Consider the following 23,898-nt stretch of genomic DNA (forward strand, 5'->3'; position numbering starts at 1 on the left):
AGTATACGGTTTATGCTCCACACAGCAAACTCGTCTAGGTGTCGTCCATTTGCGTGGCGTCTCTACGATTGACCTATTGGGGAAGAGGTAAAGAGGACATCCAAGGTCATTCGCTTGACGTTGACGTACGAGGCGCCGAAGAAGGCGGGTTTAGAAAGGCTTTAGTGAACGCCTTAGTTGAGAGCGAGAATGAATGTGAGGAAGATTCGACTCTGGATAACCTCACGCGGTACACTGTACGCATCACTTTGAGGTTCTTTGAAGCGTCCGGCCCATAGCTGCAACCCCTTTCGTTTCTTTTACTGTACCTCCGTTCGTATTATCTTCTATTTTATTTTCTGCCCTCTCTGATAATATTTTCCGTAATGGAACTGCGAGGTTTTCCTCCTGTTACGCCTTTCAAACCTCTTTACTCTCAATTTCCCGTTCAGCGCTGAATGACCTCGTAGGTCCCAGCGCTTGGCCTTTGGCCTAAATTGTATATTCTGCTCTCTCTAAATCTGGTATACAATAGTCTATAGTTTTCTTGAAGTATCTTGCTATTTCTTCATACGTTTTTTTTTTATATTTATATGTCCTCCATGTTATCTTGAATGTTTCTCTACAAATTTCTTCGTTCTTTTTAGTTCTTGGAGATAAACTTATTAAATATTCTGGGTCCATTTTCTAGTATTTTTGCTGAATTGTGTCCCCTGTAATGGTAGTTAATGCATTAATGCTAGTTAATATGCTTTACAATGTAGTGTAGTGCCTAGTTGATAGGCACTTATTGCGTTCGGTGGCGTTTTAAAGCATATACCATGTTTTGATGTTTTTAGATGAGCATTAAATCTCGATAAAATGAGCATTATATCTCTCGATATAATGAGCATTATATCTTGATTTGAGCAGTGTATATGTCAGTATAATGAGCATTGTATCTCTATTACAAGCATTGTATCTTTCGATATAATGAACAGTATATTTCTCAATATAATGAGCATTATATCACGATATAGTAAGCATTATGTATCTCGATTAATGAGTATATCTCTCGACATAATCAGCAATGTATCTCGATATAATGAGCATTATATCTCGCGATATAATAAGCGTTATATATCTCGATAAAATGAGCATTATATCTCTTTATATAATGAGTATTATATCTCGATATAATGAGCATTGTCTCGATAAAATGAGCATTATATCTCTCGATATAATGAGTATTATATCTGTCGATATAATGAGCATTATATCTCTCGATATAATGAGCATTATATCCCTTGATATAATGAGCGTTATATCTCTCGATATAATGAGCATTATATCCCTTGATATTATGCTAATTTTTTTAACAAGTTCGTCTCTCAGTTTAGTTCAAGGACGCCCGATTCCAAAGATGGTTTGGAGATGGCTAGCGTGGCTCAAACGGGGTTTTTGGAGAGTCGCCAAGAGAGAGAGAGAGAGAGAGAGACAGTAAGTCCAGATTGCGAAGACGATTTTGTTCTATTGTCCAAAAGTGGTGTTCTCTCAACTTCCGAACAGAGAGAGAGAGAGAGAGAGTACCAGGAAATACCATTATCCCCTCCAATCACCTACCTGTTTTAAATTTATGTCCCACCTGCTGGGATTGAGAGACGGACTAAGCATGGACTGGGTCTAATGAAATGGAAGTAACCATTTCACCCAATTTACCTCGTGAATTGGCCTCCTATTTCTCAGCCCGGGCCAATTTAGGATTTAGAGAGGGCATCCCTTGATGCTGGTGTAATCTCGCGGGGTTCAGTGGGGTATGCTTTTTTTTTTTTATCCTCCGCAGGTGTTAGTGAATAATCTTCGTGAATAATCTTTTTCTGATTTTATTTCTGGGGATCGTCGTGTTTGTGCGGTTATGTATAGTAATTTTTGTAGAGAGTTGGATATTGTCTAGTAAGGTATAGGTGAATGGTTCTCTTTTTGTAGGGGATTCGACGCGGAGTTAAGTGTCTTTGTTTAAAGACCCCAAGTATGTATGTATGTATGTATGTATGTATGTATGCATATATATGCTGTATTTCTGTTGCTTATGAAACACACGAAGCATATTTTAGTTCCCTATTCACGCAACCTTTTTTCATCATAACCCTACACCGTATATTTGATGGCCGTGTCGCGTTGTTCAGTTAGATATCAAAGAATCTGAGAAATGAAAAATTGTACTGTGATTCATCGTTCAGAGAAGTGTCGCCCAAAAAGGTGTGCCTCTTTGTTTTGTAATTTTTTATTATATATATAATATATAAATATATATATATTTTTTTGCTTGGGGGTATGTCATACAATCGCCGTTTTCTGTACAAACTGCGTTTTCTTAGTGTCCTTGAAAAACTACTGTAGCTGTTCTGTGTCACAGCCATTTTTGAGTAGATATTCTCAGCAAGACGAGCTCCTTAGTGCTGACGAAAAGAAAAAAAACACAGGCATAAAATATATATTGAAAAAAAATCACTAATGAAAGTTTCGTGATACTCCATTACGACAGAAAACGATTGAAAAAATAATTATGTTCTGCAGATGATAGCGGAAATGACAAGTGCAGAACGCAGATAATAGCAGCTACTGCAGAAAAAAAACTAAAAAAAAAAACTTTCTATGTCATGGAAGTGTCTTGAAATTTCACACTTTTTCAAAAAGTGACGTCATTCTCTCTTGATAAAGAGGATCGAAGCCTATTTCGATATGAATTTCCTAAGGAATCTCATTCAGGTAGGTATTGTTAAGTAGTTTAAGGTTTTGTGGCCATTATAATTTTTTGTGTTTTTTTTTCAATGTTTGTATCACAGATCTTGTCCTCCTTCATAATAAGATTTATGAGACCTCCAAGAGTGGCAGGTGCTAAACTCCTATTTGCCGAAAAAATAATAAATAAATAAAAATAAAAAATCTGCATTCCTAATATTCCAGTCTACTGACAGATCAGTTGCAGAAAAACAAAACACGATTTTTTTAATACCTTTTATGTAAAGTCTTGAGATTTTTTGTGTTGCTTAAATACCTTTGTGAGAGTTTTGTTAATATAATTAAACTGCTTTAAATGAGATTGAAGGTATAATTCATGCAAATATAATTATTAAAGAACTTTGGAGATAATTACAATATGTAGAATTAAGGCATAGATATGTTGGAATCAGAAATCTAACAGTTTTTGTAAAAGAGAAAAAATATTGCTAAAGAAGGTTGCCGTGCACAAACCGTCGCATTAAGAACTGTTTATGTCGATTAAAAATGTCCAAACGTAGATAAAGTTCATGAGAATAAACAAGTGATATCATCATCTTCGTCCAGCCATGATGTCAACGTAGACTGGTTCGTTTGGCAAGTGGTTCTCTGAAGTCATAACATTGTAACACTTTTTTTTTTTTTTACTATCACGTCAGCTGTAAATCGTTGAGATTTCGTCTTATGAATTTTCGTGATTTTAATCAGAATTGTTAAGTTTTGTAAACTCAAAATTCACTCTTAGTTACCAACAAGTTCCAGAGAGTATTGTTTAAATCGAATTGATGATGATTAGAACATCATGTATGTCCAAACCTCTTGTGAAAATTACTGATTAAATATTGGCATTACTCTAAAATGCTGCGGAAAATATCGAATAAATTTAATTAGTTTATTGATTTGTTTGTGTTTTGGGAATAGATGTTTAGTAATATGTTCATTTAAAGTGTAAGTTATTTAACATTCATTTACAAAATTAAAGTACCCCCCTGAAATATGATGTTCAGAAATGTATTAATTTAAAGTGTCAAGTACTTTTCGGGTCATTCATTTAAAAAGTAAAAGTTACCCCTTGAAATATGTTATTCGGAAATGTATTCATTTAAAGTGTTAGATAATCTTCGTGGTCATTCATTTACAAAATGAAAACTATCCCGTGAAATATGGCATTCAAAAATGTATTCATTCAAAGTGTAAAGTACGTTTTCGAGTCAGTCATTCAAAAAGTAAAAGTTACCCCTTGAAATATGTCATTCAGAAATGTAGTCATTTAAAGTGTTAAATACTTAACGTGGTCGTTCATTTATAAAGTGAAAACTACCCCGTGAAATATGGCGTTCAAAAATGTATGAATTGAAAGCGTAAAGCACAGAACGTTTTCGGGTCAGTCATTTAAAATATTGAAGTTACCCCATGAAATAAGTGCACGTTTTCTCTGCCTTATCATCAAGCGCTCGTTTTCTATTAGCTGTCACAGAATGTAAACAAAGGGTGAGTAATACATGATGAGAATAGAAAGTCGTCTTCCTTTTTGGGCGGTTGTGATTGTGAAAACTTATCTCACAGTCGTTGAATGGTGCAGATTTAGACCACATCTGTCTATTTTCCTGGGAGATAACCATAAAGCCTATAATTTGCCATTCATCAGATGAATTTAATCGCTTTAGTACGGAAGTTAAAGGAGAGTGAACTTTGACCTCGTATCGAATCCTCGCAGGGCAGAATTTAGGAATCTGTGATGGAGTTAAAGTGACCAGGTCCGTATTTGAGTGATTTCCCCGTATACAATTTATAAGTTTCCCAATTTATGTTCAACATGGGCCTCTGCCTTGTCCACCAAATTTACCGGTAGGCATTTCTGTTCATCAGGAAGTAAAAGAGCATTTTAATTAGTACATTTTTATTTGTTGCTTATTACTTACTTGAGATTGTTGTTATTATTATATCATATGTATTTTCCGTCTTGTCAGTTGTAACGTCTTTTTATCTGTGATGTAGAAATTATAATTATATATATATATATATATATATATATATATATATATATATATATATATATATATATATATATATATATATATATATATTTTCAGGTTGTATGTATTTTTGTAACTTGATGATGTTAATATTATCTTTAATCTATAAAATCTGTCAAAATAAACAATTCTTTAAAAGTAAAGACCCCTCCCTACCCATCCAGCAATAATGTGGGGTCACTTGGGTAGTTTCAAGCAAGTTTAAGTTGGAATGAATTAAACATTATGTAGGCCACTGGAACAACTGTTACTCTAACCTAGCCTAACCTAACCTTTAGCCTATAAGTGGTAAATGTTATTAAGAATGGGTTTAGTGCATGGCTGCCTTTATACTATATCTCACCCCAAAAATATGCAGAAATAAATATGGTGACTTGAGTCATTGTAAAAGCTATACTTTCTGCATCAACTGCTATCAGTAGCTACAGTATACATTTCTGATAAAAATCATAAAGCCTAGTAGATGAAATGGTTGCAGTCGTCGAGATAGAAAGAAAAGTCTTTTCAGAAATGTCAGTATGAACTACAGTAATATAGTCTTTATCCACCTAAAATTAAATCATTTTTATATATATAGCCATGTACGTTTACAAATGCTCACAGGATTTTTTACTGTACAAATGCTAAGAGAGTTATTGACCAGATGCAACCATCCTTAGTAGGAGCAAGAAAACATGAGTCAGCTTGTTTAGACATACTAAGAAAGTTCTTAAGTGTCAGGAAATATCAGACTGTGCATATTGTTTACAAGAACTTTATTCATCTTGAGAATACTCGAAATAAACTGCAGTGGCTTTGTTATCTTTTACAGTAATTATACTGGCTTATAATTTACTCTGAGTATTAATTGTGAGTACTATTTATGCACTTAAAAACTTTGGCAAGTACTCCGTACCAGATTTATTGCACAGTATACGTGTGCATTATATATTAGGTCAGAGTGTAGCAAGTATATTGCAGGTGTAAGTGATGCACGTCAAAATGTTGATTAGTATGCCAGTCATGTAAGTGTTACCTGGCACCTAGAAAGTCTACTGTTTGTCATACATATGAACATGGTTTTTCTACCTGCCTACTTGTCAGTTGAGCAGATTTATGCAAATTAGGAACATTCCATAGCCTAGAAAAAATACTGTACACATAAAACCTTTGCCAATCAAAGGCTAGTTGTTTGTGTGATAACCATGATGTTTTCATGAGTTTTTTGACATTGTTAGTTTTGGCCACAAATACTTGATACTTTACTTAACATAGATTTTCTCTTGAAACATTTACCTTTGCTCACCTTACCAACACTTAATTTCTTTTTCAGGGTAGCCACTCTGCTAGTAGAGCAGACAGTGACCAAAAGAAAAAGGTTGGCAATTATATTAAGGGCTTGTGTTGTGTGCTCTCGTAATCCCGTTTGCATATTTGGCTGTGCAAGGTTTTACTCGCTAATGAAATAAGCTGTTCAAGCATGAAGTTGTATTTTAGCCAAATTTGAGTTAACATTTTTAAGCATTAAGATCTTCGTTTCTCTGTCATTGTTTTTATTTAAACGAAATAATTATAACAGTGAAAATTTAACTTTTTTTTTTTATCAAATATTCAGTTATATTTTGCTGATGAACATTTTAAAATTAATTTATTTACCATGTATTTTTTAATTTTTATTTTATATATGCTTTATTTTTTCTTATTTTTATATCTTTTACATAACATTGTTCCTAGTGAACACCAAAAATTCCACAATAATCAAAGAGCAACAGGAATTAAAAGATATTGATGATATAAAAGCATGACTACTTTTGCCTTGCAGCAAGCTTTGATAACCTTTGTTTTGTAATTTAAAATATAGATTATTATATTCAGAAAAGACTAATTTCATAGTGATAAAGCCAGATCTTTCTTGTATTCATTTTCCAAGTAACTTTGTGTTTATTTCACACACTTTCAAGTTTTTGTGCACAGGTTACAAATTCAGTACAGTGCACTGTATAACCACGGTCAGCCCATATTTAGCAAATGATTTATGTTGTGATGAAGTATTACCTGATAACCTTAGACTAAGGGTGGACATTAGCCAAGTTACACTAGATTTAGAAATACTAAGCAACAATACGTATAAAACTTAATAAGATACTTGGTACTTTTTCTATGTAATTCATAAATAAGGTGCCTCAGTGACCATATTTTACTACCAAATATAGTAGGTTCCTTATTTTTGCATTGTGAATGTTGCTTCACAATTAAGCTTTCTTGGCTTTGTTTATGGTTTCAGAATATCATTTTGTTTATCGTATTATATTGCTTATAAACATACAGGATTCTTTTTATTCAGTGCTTAATTGCTGTTCATGGTTCCTCTTTGTTTGTTTACTGTTTTTATTATTCAAACTATTTCATATTAAGTTTAAACAAGTTTAGCGTACTTGATGTCATATGGAATGGCCTTTTAAGATGGATTATATATTGTAATTCAAGGTTAGTTTTGATTCTATAACTAATGCATCGAAGAATAAAATGGAACCTTCAAGTTAGATTCTCATTTCTGATATATTCCTTTTTTCGATGTAATAGACAAAGATTTTAATTTCTGATAAGTTTATTTTTTAAATTCGTTGCACCTTATTCTTCATTTCTAAGTGTGCAAATGAGCACAGTACAGTATTGTTATTACATCTAGGAAGTATATTGCTTTACTAAGTTGTAAAATGTAGACCCCAGTGCATATTTGTTTTGGCTGATTAGTGTACTACTTTCTTTTATTTTCATTCTTTTATATTTTTCCAAGCCTCTACATCCTCATATGGAACAAGTCTTGCAGTAGAGGGTATATTGATTTATATGTAGCTTCGTAATTATGAAATGTTTATGCACGACAAGTAATTAATTTCTTACCAGAGCAAGTGTTGGTTAATACGTGGCATTTTTGTACAGTAATCGTAACTCTTGAATGTATTTGTATTCTCTGTGTGAATAAGTTAACAAGTGAGTGAGCTGGAGTAGAGATTTAAGTATGAAATTTATGAAAATTTTTGGGGGGATATTTAATGTAACGTTGATGTAAGTATTAGGTTTTTATTCAGTCATTATTCAGCAGGTGCAACTTTTACCCGTCTTACTTGGAGTACTTTGCTGAAAATGTACCATTTTTAAGAAGCAGCATCATTTATCAGATAATGTGTGGAACAGTTTTGTGCTGTTAACATTTGTATTATTGTAATGGACATTGTCTTGCCCCGAAAATTGCTTGGAAAATGTAGCTTATAGTATCTGAGTTTGGTATGTTTTTGTGAATGAAAAACTTTGGAAGGAAAAATAAAGGCTGTAGCTGTGGAAAGATGAAGACTCATCTTTTTAGTGTGATAATTGATAAAACTAAAAGTCTCAAAATCCACTGGGTTAGCCTGAAACAATGAACTTAATTTGCAATGGAAATCAAGGGATTTGATGGCCTAAGGGCACTAACAGAACATTTTTGCACTATTCCCAGGAACATACCAATACTTTTATCGTATAAAGTCCATAATAGTAGCCTTTTACAAGATATGAATGCAAAACTTCTGAAGCAGAATTATTGACATGCAAGATATGGCATCAGAATAATTGATCATCTGGGCCCACCCAAGTACAGTACGTGGTTTCCATTATTCATGCATACCGTGGTAGTTCGTCGGTCTCTTTGAAATACTGAGACATTTGCTAAACTTTTATCCTGTTTACCTTCAGAACTCAAGTTTAGAAATGTGCTTATCTCCATGTTTCTTTTCTTTGCCTTTTGAGAATATGAGGGAAGATTAATTCTGAAGTTTATTTTGGAAAGTTGGAATAAAGTTTTACCAAAATATTCTTTAATCAGATTTTGACATTTACGTCACAGTATATCAATTTGTGCACTTTGTTAGAGATTTCAGGTATGTTTAACTGACATTCCTCTACCTCTGGGAACAAAATAAGTAAAAGCACACTCAGCATAAAATTTGTCGTCACATATTTTTCTCGGAAAATAACAACAGACCTTCCCAATGACAGGGGAATTCTTTAGTTGGGATTTCAATGAATACATAAAACAAAAAAAAATCAAAGCAGTTCAGTTACTTGCAAAATGTATATGGGTAATAAAACCTTTCGAAGAGTATTTAAAATTGCAGTTAAGGCAAGGGGCATTCGATAATGAAAATGCTCCTTGATTCAGTTCTCTAAAGAAGAGCAGTACTTGAAAAATAACTTCTGTAATGGGCTACTTGTCCATAACAAGGAGAGACAAGTGTGTTGTCATTAATATTTGAGGATGTTGCAAAATGTTTTAAGGGACAGGATGTGGTGATAAAACATTACTGATGAAATACTAGTTTGAAATGGCATGATTTTACATCCTAAAAGAAATAAACAAATTAAAAAAATTTTTAACGAGTGTTTATCCATAAAGTAGCAAGAATTAAACAAGTAAACTGTACTGTATATTTGCCAAATAAAAAATCAGTTTTTGTTGTTGAAAGTTTTCCAGAAATACCGTTGATGACGAATAAGTGAACTGAATCGTCATTTCTATTTTCACCTGTGTAGGATGCAGACTATTGGTTACCTGAACTTTATTTGATAAGTCAGTAGGCTGTCAGGATTGAAAGTGTAGTATTTTCTTTCATATTAATCTTGTTTAGCTCTGCAGTTTATGTTCTGATGGTTGCTTACTATGTTCCATATAGGTTTCCTGGACTAGACCTCTTCAGACTTATTACTCTGTACGTAGATCAGTTTTATGAACATTGCTCTGTCAATAAAGAGTTTCCAACTGACCTGTTGTTGTCATTGCAGGGAGGTGTGCCCCCTCCTGGCTCTGCGGATCCTCCGTGCAAGCTAGAAGAGGAGGCTGATGTCCAACGTGTCACTACAGAACCAGTGTCAGAGAGCATTAATAGTGCCAGTCCACCTTCCACACCAAGGTCTCCTGTTTCTGATACGTCACCAGAGAGGTACAAGGGTTTATGTTAGATCAACTGACTATTTTTACAGTCTTGTAAACATTCTATTAATACCAAAGCAGTGAAGCATGTATTATCTGTAAAATATATAGTTATTGTTTTACCCAGTCTCTATTAGAATATTACATCCACCAAAATAATTATATTTTCTTTCCAATTTTCTTTCTTTATTTGGTTGCTTTACATGATAAGTGAAAAAGACCAAGATTAGTAATGATATAAATTACAAATGAATGTTCACTGTAAATGAGAAATTAGTGACAAAATATATACTGTACTGTTGTGGCTTTGTTTTATAAAACCATATTTTAGAAATGTTTCATCTATGGTCATGTGAGGCTCTCAGCATTTAGAAGTTGAATCTCTATTTCAGCTTGAGCAAAGATTGTGAAACACCCTCCACAGCTGAAGAAGTCAGCTTTGCCTCCTGTCTGACAGATTCCCCGAACAGCCTTTCTGAAAACCCAGCTGGAACCGCTGTCAAGACACAGCCATTAGTTAATTCTGTCCTCAAAGGAGTGATAAAGAATCCTGAGGCATCACTTAATTCAGGTTTGTTTCAGTGCAGTTTTATTTTTTCTGCTACTGTATGTCTTATTAATGGTCTGGTTATGTTACTTTGTCTTCTTTAGATTAGTGGTAATTATTTCCTTTACGTATGGGGTGAGTTACAGTACTGTAGTAGGTAAATTCAAACAAAATCATTTCTCGTTTATTCTTGGTCTAATTAGCATGCCCCCCCTTTTCGTTTATCCGTGTTGCTTCTTGATGTAACGAGAAATTGGCGTTGTAATGGGAACAAACGAGACGTAAATCAGCCATATGTTAATCTAACTGTAAACTAGTCTTATTTTCTTGCAGTAAGAGGTGTTATACTTACTTATGAAGATGAGATTATTCTCACTGCATGCTTGTCGTCAAATGTCCCAAAGTGAATTTTCAGGTTCTCTTTCATTATTTATTTTTGTTTAAAGATTAAATGGGTTTATTTCCCCCTGCATATTAGATGGCATCAGAAATGTAGATATTTAAAACTGCTCTTTTGCTTTCTTGCTAATAACTCGTTTCCTGAAATGCGCTAATTGATAAGTAATTTGGCAGTGCAACTCAGTATTTCAGCTTTTGGTCTCATCATATTGTACTAATGTTTAGTGATGGTAGCTTAGAATATAATTTTTTAAATATCCACCTTTTTCATTTAAGTCTATTTTTTATATTTTATGAATACCTGTATTCTTTTTATGAATTTTTCATGTAGGTAAGTGACTTTTGCAGGTTTTCATTAATACATGCAATACAGTAAAAAGCTATATTTTGAAACTGTATCTGTAATTTTTCATTTAAGTGGTTTTTCTTATTCTTGATATTCTAATGTAAAATTTTGTCATAAGGAAAGTATAAAAATGTTTTTAGAATTGTTCAGTTTTCTTTTGTATGTATTATATACTGTGTATGGCTAAACAACATTCTTATAATTATTTAAAACAAAAAAGTGTAGTATTTACTTCTTAAGACTATGCAATTACTGGTATCCCCATGTGTCCTTTTCGGACTGAGAATTGTACGTCTCTTCGTGAATTTATAATTTGTTGCAGTAGATGGTTGTGGGTGTTCTTCCACTTTCTAAATGTTGCCAGTTCTTAGGAGAGTCCATTTATCCCCAAATAGAAATTATAGCGCAAAAGAATCTTGCAGTTTCCCATCTGCATTGCTCTGCCTTGTACTTTTCATTGATTACCTTTGGTCTTTTCTTACTTATCGGTCCAGTTTCTTTAGCCCTTTGAGAATTGTAGTCTGTTGCCCTCCTCTCAGCCGATTAGTTGTACACAGAATAAGGAATCCTATGAATAATGGGGTTTTTTGAAAAATGTTTTTCTTTAATAAAATATCAATGTAATAGTTGATTGTCATCATTATATTACATACTGGTACTGGTTATATGTTGTAAGATGTTACTTTTCTTGAGAAAATTAATCATTTCCTTGCAATAACTATGTTTCACTGCAGTTAAAGCATTGCTCGATCCATTAGCCATGATAATCATAAGCTAATTACATATTTGCATCAGATTTTAATTCATGCATTAATTTTATATAAATGTCCATCTGTATCTAATTACTAGATAGAAAGTATGATTGGTGATTGTACTTTGTTGTTCAGCCATGGCAGTATGCTACATTAATTAATGACACTTTCGTATGAACGTGTGCGTCTTTCTCTCATCAGTTTTTTCTTCTACTTGTTCGTAGGTTATGAAGCTCGAGCTCCATGTGTAGTAATTGTTGCTAATAATGTTTGTTCATTTGCAGTGTCTGACTCAGTTGAACTGAACAATACCCAAAATGGGGTTAAAAAAGGTATTCCTAAATGCTTTTAAAAGTATTAGTTTATGTTGAGTTTAGCTAATGCATTTTCATTCCCTCACATCACTAAGAACCTGTGTGTTTTAATTCAGATCAGACCTAAATTTGTATGTTTGTGGTTTTTTTAGTTTATTTGATTTTATTTTACTCACCCACCTTTAATGAAGGGATGTTATGAAGTTTTGGTAAATTACGATTAAGTAACTATGTATATTTTGTAACTTCGATAATTTTCTATGATTGTCATGAAATCAATTTTATAACTTCACAGCCTTAAAAAATACCTTAAGTGATTCTTAGTACCTTTCTATAAAACACATAAATATAAGAAATTTTATTTTACAAATATTAAATCATTTAAATCAATATTGTTTGATGAACAACTTCCTGTAAAACTCAATATTCTGTAGTTCTATTGTATTGTATACAGGAAAGTTCCTTCAAGACTCTTTTTCCTCATTTTTTAAAGAAGTACATTACAGTATTATCCTGAATAATAATTAAGTGTTGGCATTTTTAATAATGTGAATCTAGTCAGCCTTTGGCTGTCATTTGCTTGAAGCTCACAGATTTTGCACAAGTACTATTTTTCACTAGTGTACTGTATGTGTTGTGGATTTTGACAGTATTTCACTTGTGTGGTATGACTAACAAATATCATGCATCTGAGTTTGCCACAAAAAGCTAAGTACGTTTGATAGTACTTTTAAAACAAGCTATCACAACCCACTTATCTCACAAGACTGATATGTGCAAATAGGCACATTATAGTATTCTATACTCACTTCTGTTAATGTATTGTGCTGCTTAATTGGTAGTATTAATGGAGTGATTTTTTTTTTTTATGTAATCCACCAAGCTTTTCCTAGATTTATTGAAAAAATGCAAGCAATTTTTATGTACAATTTGTTTTTAAAAGGTGTTGATTTCTTTTGTAGACCCTATTCCTGGGTTTCAGTTCCTTCTTTAAAACTTATTTGAAGAATAATATATATCTTGACTTGATGAAATGGTGACAGTTTTAACAGACTGAGAGGTTTTTCTCTTTCTTAACATAATCTTTTAAAGCCCGTAAACCATTGCTTGCGAAAACAAATCACGCGTGCCAGCGTAGTCATCTTTGCCTTCAAAGTTGTCTTTTTAGTAATTATAAATCAGGAATAGTGTTTCCAACAAAGTGCTCAGCGTAGAGGCTTAGTTTGCTTACCTGTCTATCCTAAATGGTATCTTAGAATGTTATTGATAAAATTCAGTGAACTGCTTTACAGAGAAATATAAACTTTTCTGAATTGCTGCCATAAAGAAAACAGTTTCCAAATTAAGGGCATTTCATTTCTTATTCTGAATAATTATTGTTGGTACAGCTCTTGTTACAATAATGAGGAGCTTTTACTGATAGAGTAATGTTAGCATTGCATTATTAGCAGTAAATATGCCAGCTTATTAGTACTGAATCATTCCTAATACAGGGATATATAATAGCAGTCATATTAAAGCCATAAAATAAAGTACTGTAGCTAATGGTATTAAGAGAATGAAAACATTAAGGTATGACTGCATATCTCCTAAGGGTAAGCATGCCAGAAAACTTTTCTTCTAAATGAAAATTAGATACATACTTCAAAAGGTTGGCTGGGCTGTACCAGGAATTGTGTTAGAAATTATCAAGAAGTGTTTACGTACAGTACACACGTCCCAAACTACTGTGTGTTGTAATGATACTTTACCTCTCAGCTTGGACGAGTTGAATGCTCGTTCTGTTTCGTTTTTTATAATGGAACCTAATGGTACCTATCTCCGTGTGCTTGTAATATTCAGAATCCATACCTTCCTAAGTATATTTTAATACATTTGAGTCATATATATATTTTTCTGCACCCAGCATTGTAGGAACCACACTCGGAAATTCCTGGTCTCTTAATGCTTTGCTATTACTTATTTTACGTGTTGCTGGTGCTACAAATGTAATGCCATTAGGTGTTGAATTTATTTCCATAATTTATTCTGATCGGTCATTCATCTCATACATGTAAGTTCCAAACCTACTTCCTCATTTTTTGTGTTACCACTCTTTGACATAGGTGAGTCAAAATAGGTTTCCTAATATTTGGTAAGAAGTCTTTTGTCGATTTAATATCTTTTAAGAAGTCAGCCTGACTCATTTCCTTTAGAGTGAAAAGTAAGAGGAGATGAGTGGAAATGAATAATGTATTTGGAATGTGTACAAGATTTCAAGAGGAAATATATTTCATGGGTTAATTTTTTCTGTGCTACATTAGTTTTGATGTTTTTTTTTTGTATAAGTTCATATTCTTGAAAGGTTATATTTTATATTGCTTCCGTATTTTTTTACTTTTAATTTAGCAGTCTGGTTAGACCACTTAATGTCAGTGATAAGGCTTATCATTAACTGTAGTAATAAAGTGCAGTCATCTTTTAAAAATGTCTTATTTAAATGACCAGTGATTCACACACTTATGTAAAGCACACTTCTAGCAAATGTGTTGATAAGGTGCCGAAAGCTAATCTTCCCCAGTAGGTCTTGAAATCTTCTTTGATAACCAATCAGTTCTGCACTCTCTTCTTACTCGTGTAGTTCTTTTGTGTTCACTCAGCAGTGTCCACAGTGTGCCAAGATGCTGAGAGCTTATGGTACTGTATCTGATAGCTGGTATACAGTGTTGTTTATTTGTGCATGTTTTACCGAATTGGTAGTTAATAATTTTAGAGGTTCTCTACTAATGTTTGATGCAGATATAATAGGCTGTTTTTGGTTTTGTGATTAGATACATGTATAACAATGAGTAGCAGGTGTTTTCTGCCTATTGTCTTATCAGTTGTAATCTTTACTGTTGCTACAGAATGTCATTCTGCCATTGTTGTCCTCTTCTGAAATCCAGGTCTCACTCTGAGATCCTTCTTTCAGATTCTGAGTATGAAAGTGCAGAGGAAGTTGACCTCCCACCTGACCCCACTGTCGTCACTCAGCAGCCATCGTCAGAGAATTGTCTTCCAGCACCTCCGGTTACAGACTGCACCCAGTCCCCAGAGCAGGCTGTGACTCCCAGCAGTGACAAGTCAGCCAGTGAAACAGAAACCCAGTTGGAGAACAGTATTGTGGAGAACAGTATTAATGGCAATTGTGTAAATGTTGAAAACGGGTTCGTTGACGGTGCGGAAGATCTCAGTGAACAGCATTTAGCAAGTGTCGATACTAAAGACAGTGCCATAAGTGAATCTCTTGTCACGGTAACAAGGAACGAGGTAATTGAAGAGACAATCAGTACAAAGACCTGTGTTGAGCAAGAGGTTACAGAAGTAATATCCAGTCATACGGTAGTAAATGAACAAGTCAGTAGTTTAACAGAGGGAAAGGAAGAATTGCCCTTGGAATCACAAGGTCCTGTAGATATTAAGAACGAATGTAACGGTTTGCCTGTTGGTACAGAAGTACAACAAGAGGAGAGTGCTAGGTGTGTTACAAATGAAGTAGAAAAAGCGCAGCCTACTAATGAAGAAGTTGAATCCGTTGTCCAAAATTGTGTAGAGAAAACAGAAAACAGTGCTCCTGTAAAAGAAGAACTTTTAAATCGTGAAGGTAATGAGGAAACCAACACTGAGCCTGTGAATCACTGCGAAAGTCAAGACATTACCTTTGTAGAAAAACAGGTTGAGGAAGAAATTTTAAAAGATAGTCAACCTCTGCAGACCACACAAGTCGAATCAAAAGATAATCAGTCCATACTAAATACAAGTGAGTCATCTGAGGTTGATAACGTACAGCTGCCCACTGGGAATAAAGTTCCTTGTGATTCTCCACCTGAACAAGTTACTGAAGAACCCGCAGACAGTGCATTAGGTGGTGATGATTTGCCAATTCCTCCAAAGAAAGGTTATTGCTTAGATTTTCTTGACAATCTAGATGACCCAAATTTCAACCCATTTGCTACAAAAACTGCAGTAAGAAATACCCCTCCTCCCAGCCCAGAAGCTGGTCGAAAGCTTCCCCCATTAAAACCTGCCATAAGGAAAAAGAAAGACACTAAAAATAGTGTTAAGGACCCTGAGCCTTCTGCTAATACAGGAGATAACACCCAGAATCTAGAGAACACTTCAGAAAATAAAGGTGAAGATACCCCAAGTGTAGAATCAAAACCCAGTGATCATCCGAACTCTGACCAACTTTTAGAAGTAACTCCTGAAGATTCATCTAAATCACCTAGTAAGCCACCTCCCAGACGTAATTGTAAATCTGTGCCAAGCAAAAAGCCAGTCAGCAAAGCTCCCAAATCAAAAGTTATTGAAAAGAATAATAATAGAGTTAATGAGAAAGCTTTAAATGAAACTGAAAACAAGACAGAACCAGAAGAAGAGCTTCCAGTTCCTCCGTCAAAGGGATACAACCTCGACTTTTTAGACAATCTTGATGACCTGAATTTCAATCCTTTTGCAACAAAATGCACTGTAAGTAATTCACCTCCAAAAGACGGTGTTTCTGTGCCAAATGATCACGAACCCAGGCCTAAAGCAAAAGTAGTTTCTCCTAAGAAAACAGTCCCCAAGAAAGGTTTTTCAGTCATCAAAAACAAAGTAAAAGTACAACCAGGAAAGCAAGAACACGACATCAAGCCAGACACAACACCATCTTCGGAGGAGAACAAAGTTGCAGAGGAAACGCCGAATTCCGAAGAAGTTGAGGATTTACCTGTACAACCCAAGAAAGGATACAATCTAGACTTTTTAGATGACCCAAACTTTGATCCTTTCAAAACAAAATCCTGTGTTAATGAAATTTCTAATAGCACAGCTGTAGAAACATCCAAACCAACCAGGGAGGTACTTGGGGGGCCTTGCACAGAGGAACCAAAAACCCTATCCAAGGAAACATCAGAGGACACAAGTCAGCAGTCAGTTAATTCCATCCCTGTGGAACAAGAAGAGCATGGTACTCTGTCAATTAACCATGTTAGCAGTGAATGTGCTGATGTAACAGATTCTCCCAAAGAATCTAAAGAAATTTGTAATTCATTTGAAGGAAGTACTGTCCAGGAAGAAGAAAACTGTAGAAGCAGTGAAAGCTCAGTAGCAGTGAACGGTGTTTTAGAAGCTGATAAAGTAGAAGTATTAGAAAAAACAGATAAGGAAACTAATTCACATTTAGGTGAAAATAAATCGGAAGAAAATGAAATTAATGAGCTGAAAGTAGAGAGCAAGGGTGAAGGGAAACAGGGCAAGGACTTCTGTTTGCTCCCAGATGAAAGTGAATCTTTTTATGAGGGGAATTTGGGCCTACCCAAAGTTCCTTCTATAGGAACCATAGGGCATCTTGATAGTCTAGAATTTGCTCAACTGTTGGGAAATGAGGCAAGTCGTCTTGCTGAAGAGTTTATGAACTGTTCTACAGACTCTGGCCTTCCAGACTCTGATGATAGTGTGCATGTAAAGTCAGTTAATTTGAACTCCAACATGGCAGACAAAGATATTAGTACCCTTGCTCGGTTGTCAGCCCATCTCGATGAAAACATCAATCCTTTCCAGAAAAATTCCAAGTTACAGAGATCGCCTCCTTTAGGGAGACGAGACGTGTGTGGTGCTGAGGGGGGAGATGGTAGTGAAACTTTTGATCCTTTCAAACCAAGACGGGCGCTACTTCGAGAGAGTGGCACCGGTGAAGAGAGACTGGTAAGTAAGATTTGTTGATTCTTCATAGGTTTAGGTGATTTTGTGGCTCAGATCTTGTACTTTATTCTTGGAATTTTCAGATTAGCAACTGAGGTGTATGATACTGTAGAATTCTGTAGACTTAACAATTCAGTGTTTCTCAAGTGGCGCTGTAGATAATTCTAAAAGTGTTAGAAATAGCCATTCAGCCCCCAGCTCCCTACTTTCTGCTTTTGACTTTAATTTTGTCTCTTCATAACCAGCCATCCAGCTTATTTAACTTTATCATTTTTTAAACTTTTCATCGTAAGAAGAAATAGTTGTGAGCCGTATGAGAATCTAGAAAGCTGACTCAGTAGTTTTAATGAACTGCTTTATTTTGATTATGACAATGATGAGGAGAATGAAAAGTGTTCTACATGAAAACTAATTGTTAATGAGGTAATGGTAGTATTATTTAGACCCATTTTCATGATGCATTGAATCATTTACTTAAGAATTAATTTGTCAAAACTTTTACTCTCCTTTATTACTCGTAATGAACTTAGAGAGCTCCAACATTTAAAGCTGCTTTCATTTTATAAGAAATTTACTGATTGGTGATTGTAAATATGTATGGTAATTTAGCTTCTTATATCATACAGTAAAATTTCCTTGAAAGTGCAGCAGTGTAATTCTCAAGTTGTGTATTTTTTGTATTTAAATATCAAAGAATGTGTGTCGTTCCTATTCAAGGGGAGTCTGCACAAGTTTTTCATATATTTTGTCTTGTTAGTGTTCAAGAGGCCTGTTTCTTTTCATTGATGGTTTGGATGGCACTTTTTATTCTCATCGGTTTTGAACTTTTGTGTGTTTTCTTTCAAAGTTGTGTATGTATCCATGCATAAGAAATCATTATTAACTTGAGCTGCACTGTTATAGATTATGAGTAATGGATTCCTGCCAATAATTCTTATTCATCTGCAGCTGATAAAAAGGATGTCTTTTTTGTTTAGTATATTTTTCCCCTGTGATTATTCCCAAAGGACACATACAGTTTGGATGACGATTCGGGAATCGCACTGGGGACCCGTTCAGACCTGGAAACCGACGTCAACCACAGTGAAGCCGGGCCTGAAATTGCCACAGGGTTGACCTCCAGTGACTTACAGTGCGCTTCACAGTGTAAGTATTCTGGCCTCCCACTGTTCTGATGATTGCTTGTCTGTTCAATTGCATTTTTGTCCTTGATAGGTTTTGCCCTTTTATGTTTTGCTTGTCCTCTTCTCTGTGCTTTTATTTTTTTTTTAGCGTTTCAGTTGCTTGAGCTTCTACCAGTGCTAGGAATAATACGTTTATTTTTGGTAGCTCATTTTTATATTTCAGTGCAGAGGACAATCAACAGTCACACTTTAGCAGCTTCGTTTCATATTTGTGGATGGGCTAACAGTTTGGAAGAAAGTCTTTCCTTTCAAGGAAAATAGGTATTAAATTGGGTTGCCAGTAAGCTTTATAAATATATTTTGTGAGGAAGGAGCAGATCCAAATAGATATTGGTATATAAATTTCAGGCCACTTCTGGCACCGAATAAATGCTGAGGTATATTCTTTCAATCAGAGGTTGTGGCCATTTTACCAGAAACATAAATGGAAGTTTCAGGTTAAAGCATTTGTTTTAATGTTGGGGTATAAAATAAAGTCTGTCAATATAGGTTTGATGGTAATCTGTATACTGTACAATATAGGGTAATCAGTATAGTACTGTCAATTATACAGTATTAAGGTATTATGACCACTGTACAGTATGTTAGTGAGTCATCAGACTGTGGCATTTTATTTCATATTTTTATATGAATGCATCAACAATTGTCATAAGGTTGAAGTTGTTTTCAATTGATGGGTCAGTTTTAGGTTAGTATTGTGAGTATTCACGCTCTTTGAGTTTTTGCATTAAATAGGATTACACCTCAATACATACTTTGCTATACGTACACATTTTCCCTGACAGAATTAGAACTAGACTAGTTACTATTTTTTTTTTCTATTTGAAGTGTGATCATTTTGTATTGTCACACTTTGTTGTGGGATGTTAAGTTTTATTATAAGTGAACTTTGTAAATATTGATACTGTACATGGAAATATTGACTTTTTATATGACCTTTGTCCTCTTTTTAAAAATATAATGTTATTGATATTTCTACATCTAGAGGTAATACCATGGAAAGAGAAAACACCAAAAGTTTTTTGGGAAGAAGTAAGAAAACTATAATCTTTACTGCTTGCACAAGGCAGTCAAACAATTAATTATTGCATTCAGACCTACACTTTACTTACCACCAGGGGATGAGTAAAGCTTGAAGTGAATACTCAGCCCTCCCCGCCACAATCATTCACGTGCCGTGTCAGCTTTTTTCGTTGGAGTAAACAAGGAAGAATGTTTTAGCAAAAGTTAGGACAATGATAGGCTACATTTACCCTTGAGAGTATCTCTAACAAAAACTTCATTTCAAATTTGATGAGACGGACTCCAGAGATGACGGGAGTGCCTGAAAGAGAGTTATGGATGTTGCATGTTGAAGTAGATGTTTCAGTCTTTCTTTAGTTGATTTAAGTTTGTGCATGTGCACCAGTTTTTTGTGTGATTCAAGAACTTGTGAGATTGTAGAATTGATTTTGCCATTTTTACACTACATTATAATTGAATTGGAAGTGTAGTACAGTATTGTTTTTTTGTGTGTGTGATGTGTTTAACTACTTTGGGGGTTTTTCTTAAGTGAAAAGGAGCTTTTTTGTATAATTTTGATTTATTTTGTTTTAACAGTATCCACCATGCCTTCTTTTACAGTTACAGTATTTTGCTTGTGATTTTCAGTGAAAATTTAGATCCCTTATGATACTGGTAGAGCCCAGTACTGTAAAATTGATTCTATTCAGTAATCCTTTATTAGAGATGCAAAAAATTTTGTTTGCAATGTTTGGCCTCTTTTTTTGTTTTATTTTTTATTCTTCTTTTTTACTTTATAGAATATGTTGATGTTTTCAAGAGTTTTTGTTCTCATCCTGTATCTGTTTTTGGAAGAGATCATGAAAAACGCTTTTCTTTGAATTGGGATTTACCAGAATTAAGACAAAAACAGGTTTTGTGTTTTGTCTTAAGGGACAGTATCATTTTTCCATTTCGTTTTATGTTATTTAATGGATGCAGTAATTCATTCTGATGAACATATTTCTCATGTTTTGGAGGTAAATTTAAAAATAATCATATGATGACAAGTTTTATGTTACCTAAAACGAAAAAATTATTAATGTGTTGCCTGTTAACCTATCTTGGATGAAACAAACCTTGGTCATTTTTTACTAGTTAATTTCCATTCTGTTCGTATGCAAATGTGCACACAAATTACTGTATATCATATAAAGTATGTGTACAGTACCTGATAGCTAATTTTATTATTACTGTATATAAAAATTGTGGGATACGTGTGCCTATTTGGGATTAATCACTTTGATCTTTGTTCCATTGGGCTGTCGTAAAAGGACAATTTCAAGTATAGCGAGCACGTATTTTTGGAACAAACAAACACTTCGAAGAACTTAACAGCAGTTGCACCCTGCCCATCTTAGAAGCTAAGAAACTTATGCAGTCAATGTGTTGAAGGAAGACAACCATTCAAGTTTTTCATGGTCTTATATTCCTGTATTGGTTTATTTCTGAAGTTTTATGACGTTTCTTTCAAATTCCACACCCCTGTCTCTTATTCTACATTCATTATTTTATTTTGAATAATTTTTTGCAATAATATTGCTTGCTTACTGCCTGTGTGCCTGCCCCTCCGCATGCTGTGTGCTTTTCCGCCATTGATTACCAGTGAAAACAGAGGACCAGGATGATGAGCTTTTTGACCAGATCACAGATGAGGAATTCCTTGCATCTGAAGCATGTAAGTCTACCAGCTTATTGTCTCACTTGAAGAAAAATGATTGCAGTTTATTATTGTCAAATTGTCAAGAAGAGGAATAGGTTTCATGTCACAGATGAAAAGCACATGTTCCCCAGTTGCCTTGTCACGAGACTTTTGAGTACATTTGTCATTATTAATGTGTTTATTTTAATCTGATTAACTGTAAGGCCACTGTATGTAATCTCTCCCAAACAAAGCTTGCTTAGTGCCACAGCATCCCCCAGGAGAAATCGCATTGTTGATGAAAAGTAAAGTGGGAAGTAAGATATTCTGATTCTGTTCCATCTTTCTGTCGTGTCTCTTTGTTCCCCCTCAGCCTGTGCATTGATAGCTCTTTTGAATCTTTGTTATTTTTGGGGTCTCCTGTAAATGAATGACAGTTCCCGTTCATGGATTGCAACAAAGTAGTAGGAACTTTGAAATTCTTAGATGTATTTGTGCATGAAACGAGTTTAAAATGGATGTAGGAATTGTTTTTTCTAATTATTACCCTTAAAATAGTCTTTAGACCAGATGTTCGAGGCTGTTAGTGGCCTGTGTTTTTGAGATATATTGGCATCAAAAGCTCCCTGTACTGTAATGTTAAATGTTTCCCCAGTCACCCATTCTGAGGATTTTATGTTTGAAACATTATTTCTTCAATTTTAGAAAGTTTGAATTTTGTCAGTATTCAGGCATCACAACCCAGTATGTAATCATCCATTGTATTCAGTAAGAAACTTATTGAACTGTCTGTTCCTCTGTAATGTTAAACTTCATGTCTCACTTTTGTCGTCTGAAGTGGAAAATTTTAAGTCATGTTCTTTTAACTAATATTTACGAGTACTTCATATTGTTTTATTAGCTATTACTCCTCAAAATTTTAATCCGTCCGTTTGTTTGAAGTTTTTCACAAGTTACCAAACCTGGCCACAGCTCTGCTAATGAGTTAACTGTACAAGGTTCAAAACGGTAATTACTTCATGTACCTGTACTTTGAAAATGAATTTATTATATTACCATTAAGAAAATATAGGTTCCTTTAGACATTTTTATCAAGTTTTTACTGAAAGAAACTTTTTAATGGCAAGATAATTTCTTCATACTTCTTATTTTTCCTTGGAGGTCTCACCAATTGCTGTTTCTAAAGCACTTGTATGTTGATCTTTTAACCGATCACCACTTGTCTAAGATTACATGATGCATTGTACACCCCACTTCTGTTGTATTTCTGAGTAGATATGATATTGTAAATTCATCAGTTATATTAAACATATTTCATATAAAATACTTCCTATAGGATTACTTGACAATTTAAGTCTTTCTGGGACACCAGCTGAAAATAATATCTGCAGATACAATACGATACTATGTATGTAAGTTAAAGTACATTTGATTTATTTCCTATCGTTTAATGATGATTTGTTTTGGGTCTTTTACATTTGTTAGATTGCCGATGCCTTTTAATAGTTATTTTTTTACGGTGTTATAGAAAATAGTTTACAAGTTGCAAATGTCATAGCGTTAGTTGTTACATTGTAAATTGAATTTGAGTTCTGTACAGGCACTGCATTTGACAAAATATTTATTCAGTGCTTTTTTGAAGTGGGAGAGACATTAATTTTTCTCTGGTGTGTTGAATATCAGCCTAAAATTTAGTGGAAGAGGCCTTTCATAGAATCGCTGTTATTATCCCACATTGTGATATTTTGACAAGTATATTACTTTTTCTCTTCTGGGAGCCCTTTTTAAGTGAAAAAGATTGCAGTCCAGAATTGGTAACATGTATTGTATTCTTTAAAAGGTTGTTTCAACACCAAAAAACAATAGACAAGGGAAATCTTTTTAATTTTAAAATGAGATATTCAGTGAAAAATATCATGAAAGAAAGAGGATATTTCTAGCAAATATTTTAACCGTTAAATGCGTTTCGCTGTGTCTCGTAGTGGGATGCTTATTTGTCAGGTAAAAGATGTAGGATACAAGAAATAATGACCATGATTTTCATTGAAAATGCCTTTCATTTTATTTTATTTGCACCAATGAATCCTTTAGGTTCCAGTGCTTGATCTTAGGTCCAAATCCATCCACCATTCATAGCCTCGAAAAGCTTGAAAGGAGGCATTAGAAACTTTGAATAACAAATGAGAGTTTCCCTTTCCCGAAAACTTTATGGTTTGCATTGAATATTTATTGCCGTAGTACCAAAAA

The 23,898-nt window shown here is 34.1% G+C and overlaps 1 protein-coding gene across 47 annotated transcripts in view; it reads left to right on the top strand.

Annotated features, from left to right (window-relative positions):
- Positions 1-23,898, top strand: part of LOC136854940 (transforming acidic coiled-coil-containing protein 3-like) — a 245,539-nt gene that overhangs the window by 156,586 nt on the left and 65,055 nt on the right. For 4 of the 47 annotated variants that reach the window (XM_067131490.1, XM_067131499.1, XM_067131536.1 and 1 more), the window contains 6 exons: positions 9,576-9,733; positions 10,116-10,294; positions 12,052-12,099; positions 15,032-17,787; positions 18,792-18,930; positions 21,616-21,687. In XM_067131490.1, the coding sequence (XP_066987591.1) occupies positions 9,576-9,733; positions 10,116-10,294; positions 12,052-12,099; positions 15,032-17,787; positions 18,792-18,930; positions 21,616-21,687 (3,352 nt within the window). Of the gene's footprint in view, positions 1-2,503; positions 2,728-6,087; positions 6,133-9,575; positions 9,734-10,115; positions 10,295-12,051; positions 12,100-15,031; positions 17,788-18,791; positions 18,931-21,615; positions 21,688-23,898 lie in introns of all 47 variants that reach the window. The other 43 variants (XM_067131497.1, XM_067131496.1, XM_067131518.1 and 40 more) reach the window with 21 other exon arrangements.

The sequence above is a fragment of the Macrobrachium rosenbergii genome, chromosome 30 (genome assembly GCF_040412425.1).
Source record: "Macrobrachium rosenbergii isolate ZJJX-2024 chromosome 30, ASM4041242v1, whole genome shotgun sequence".
NCBI lineage: Eukaryota > Metazoa > Arthropoda > Malacostraca > Decapoda > Palaemonidae > Macrobrachium > Macrobrachium rosenbergii.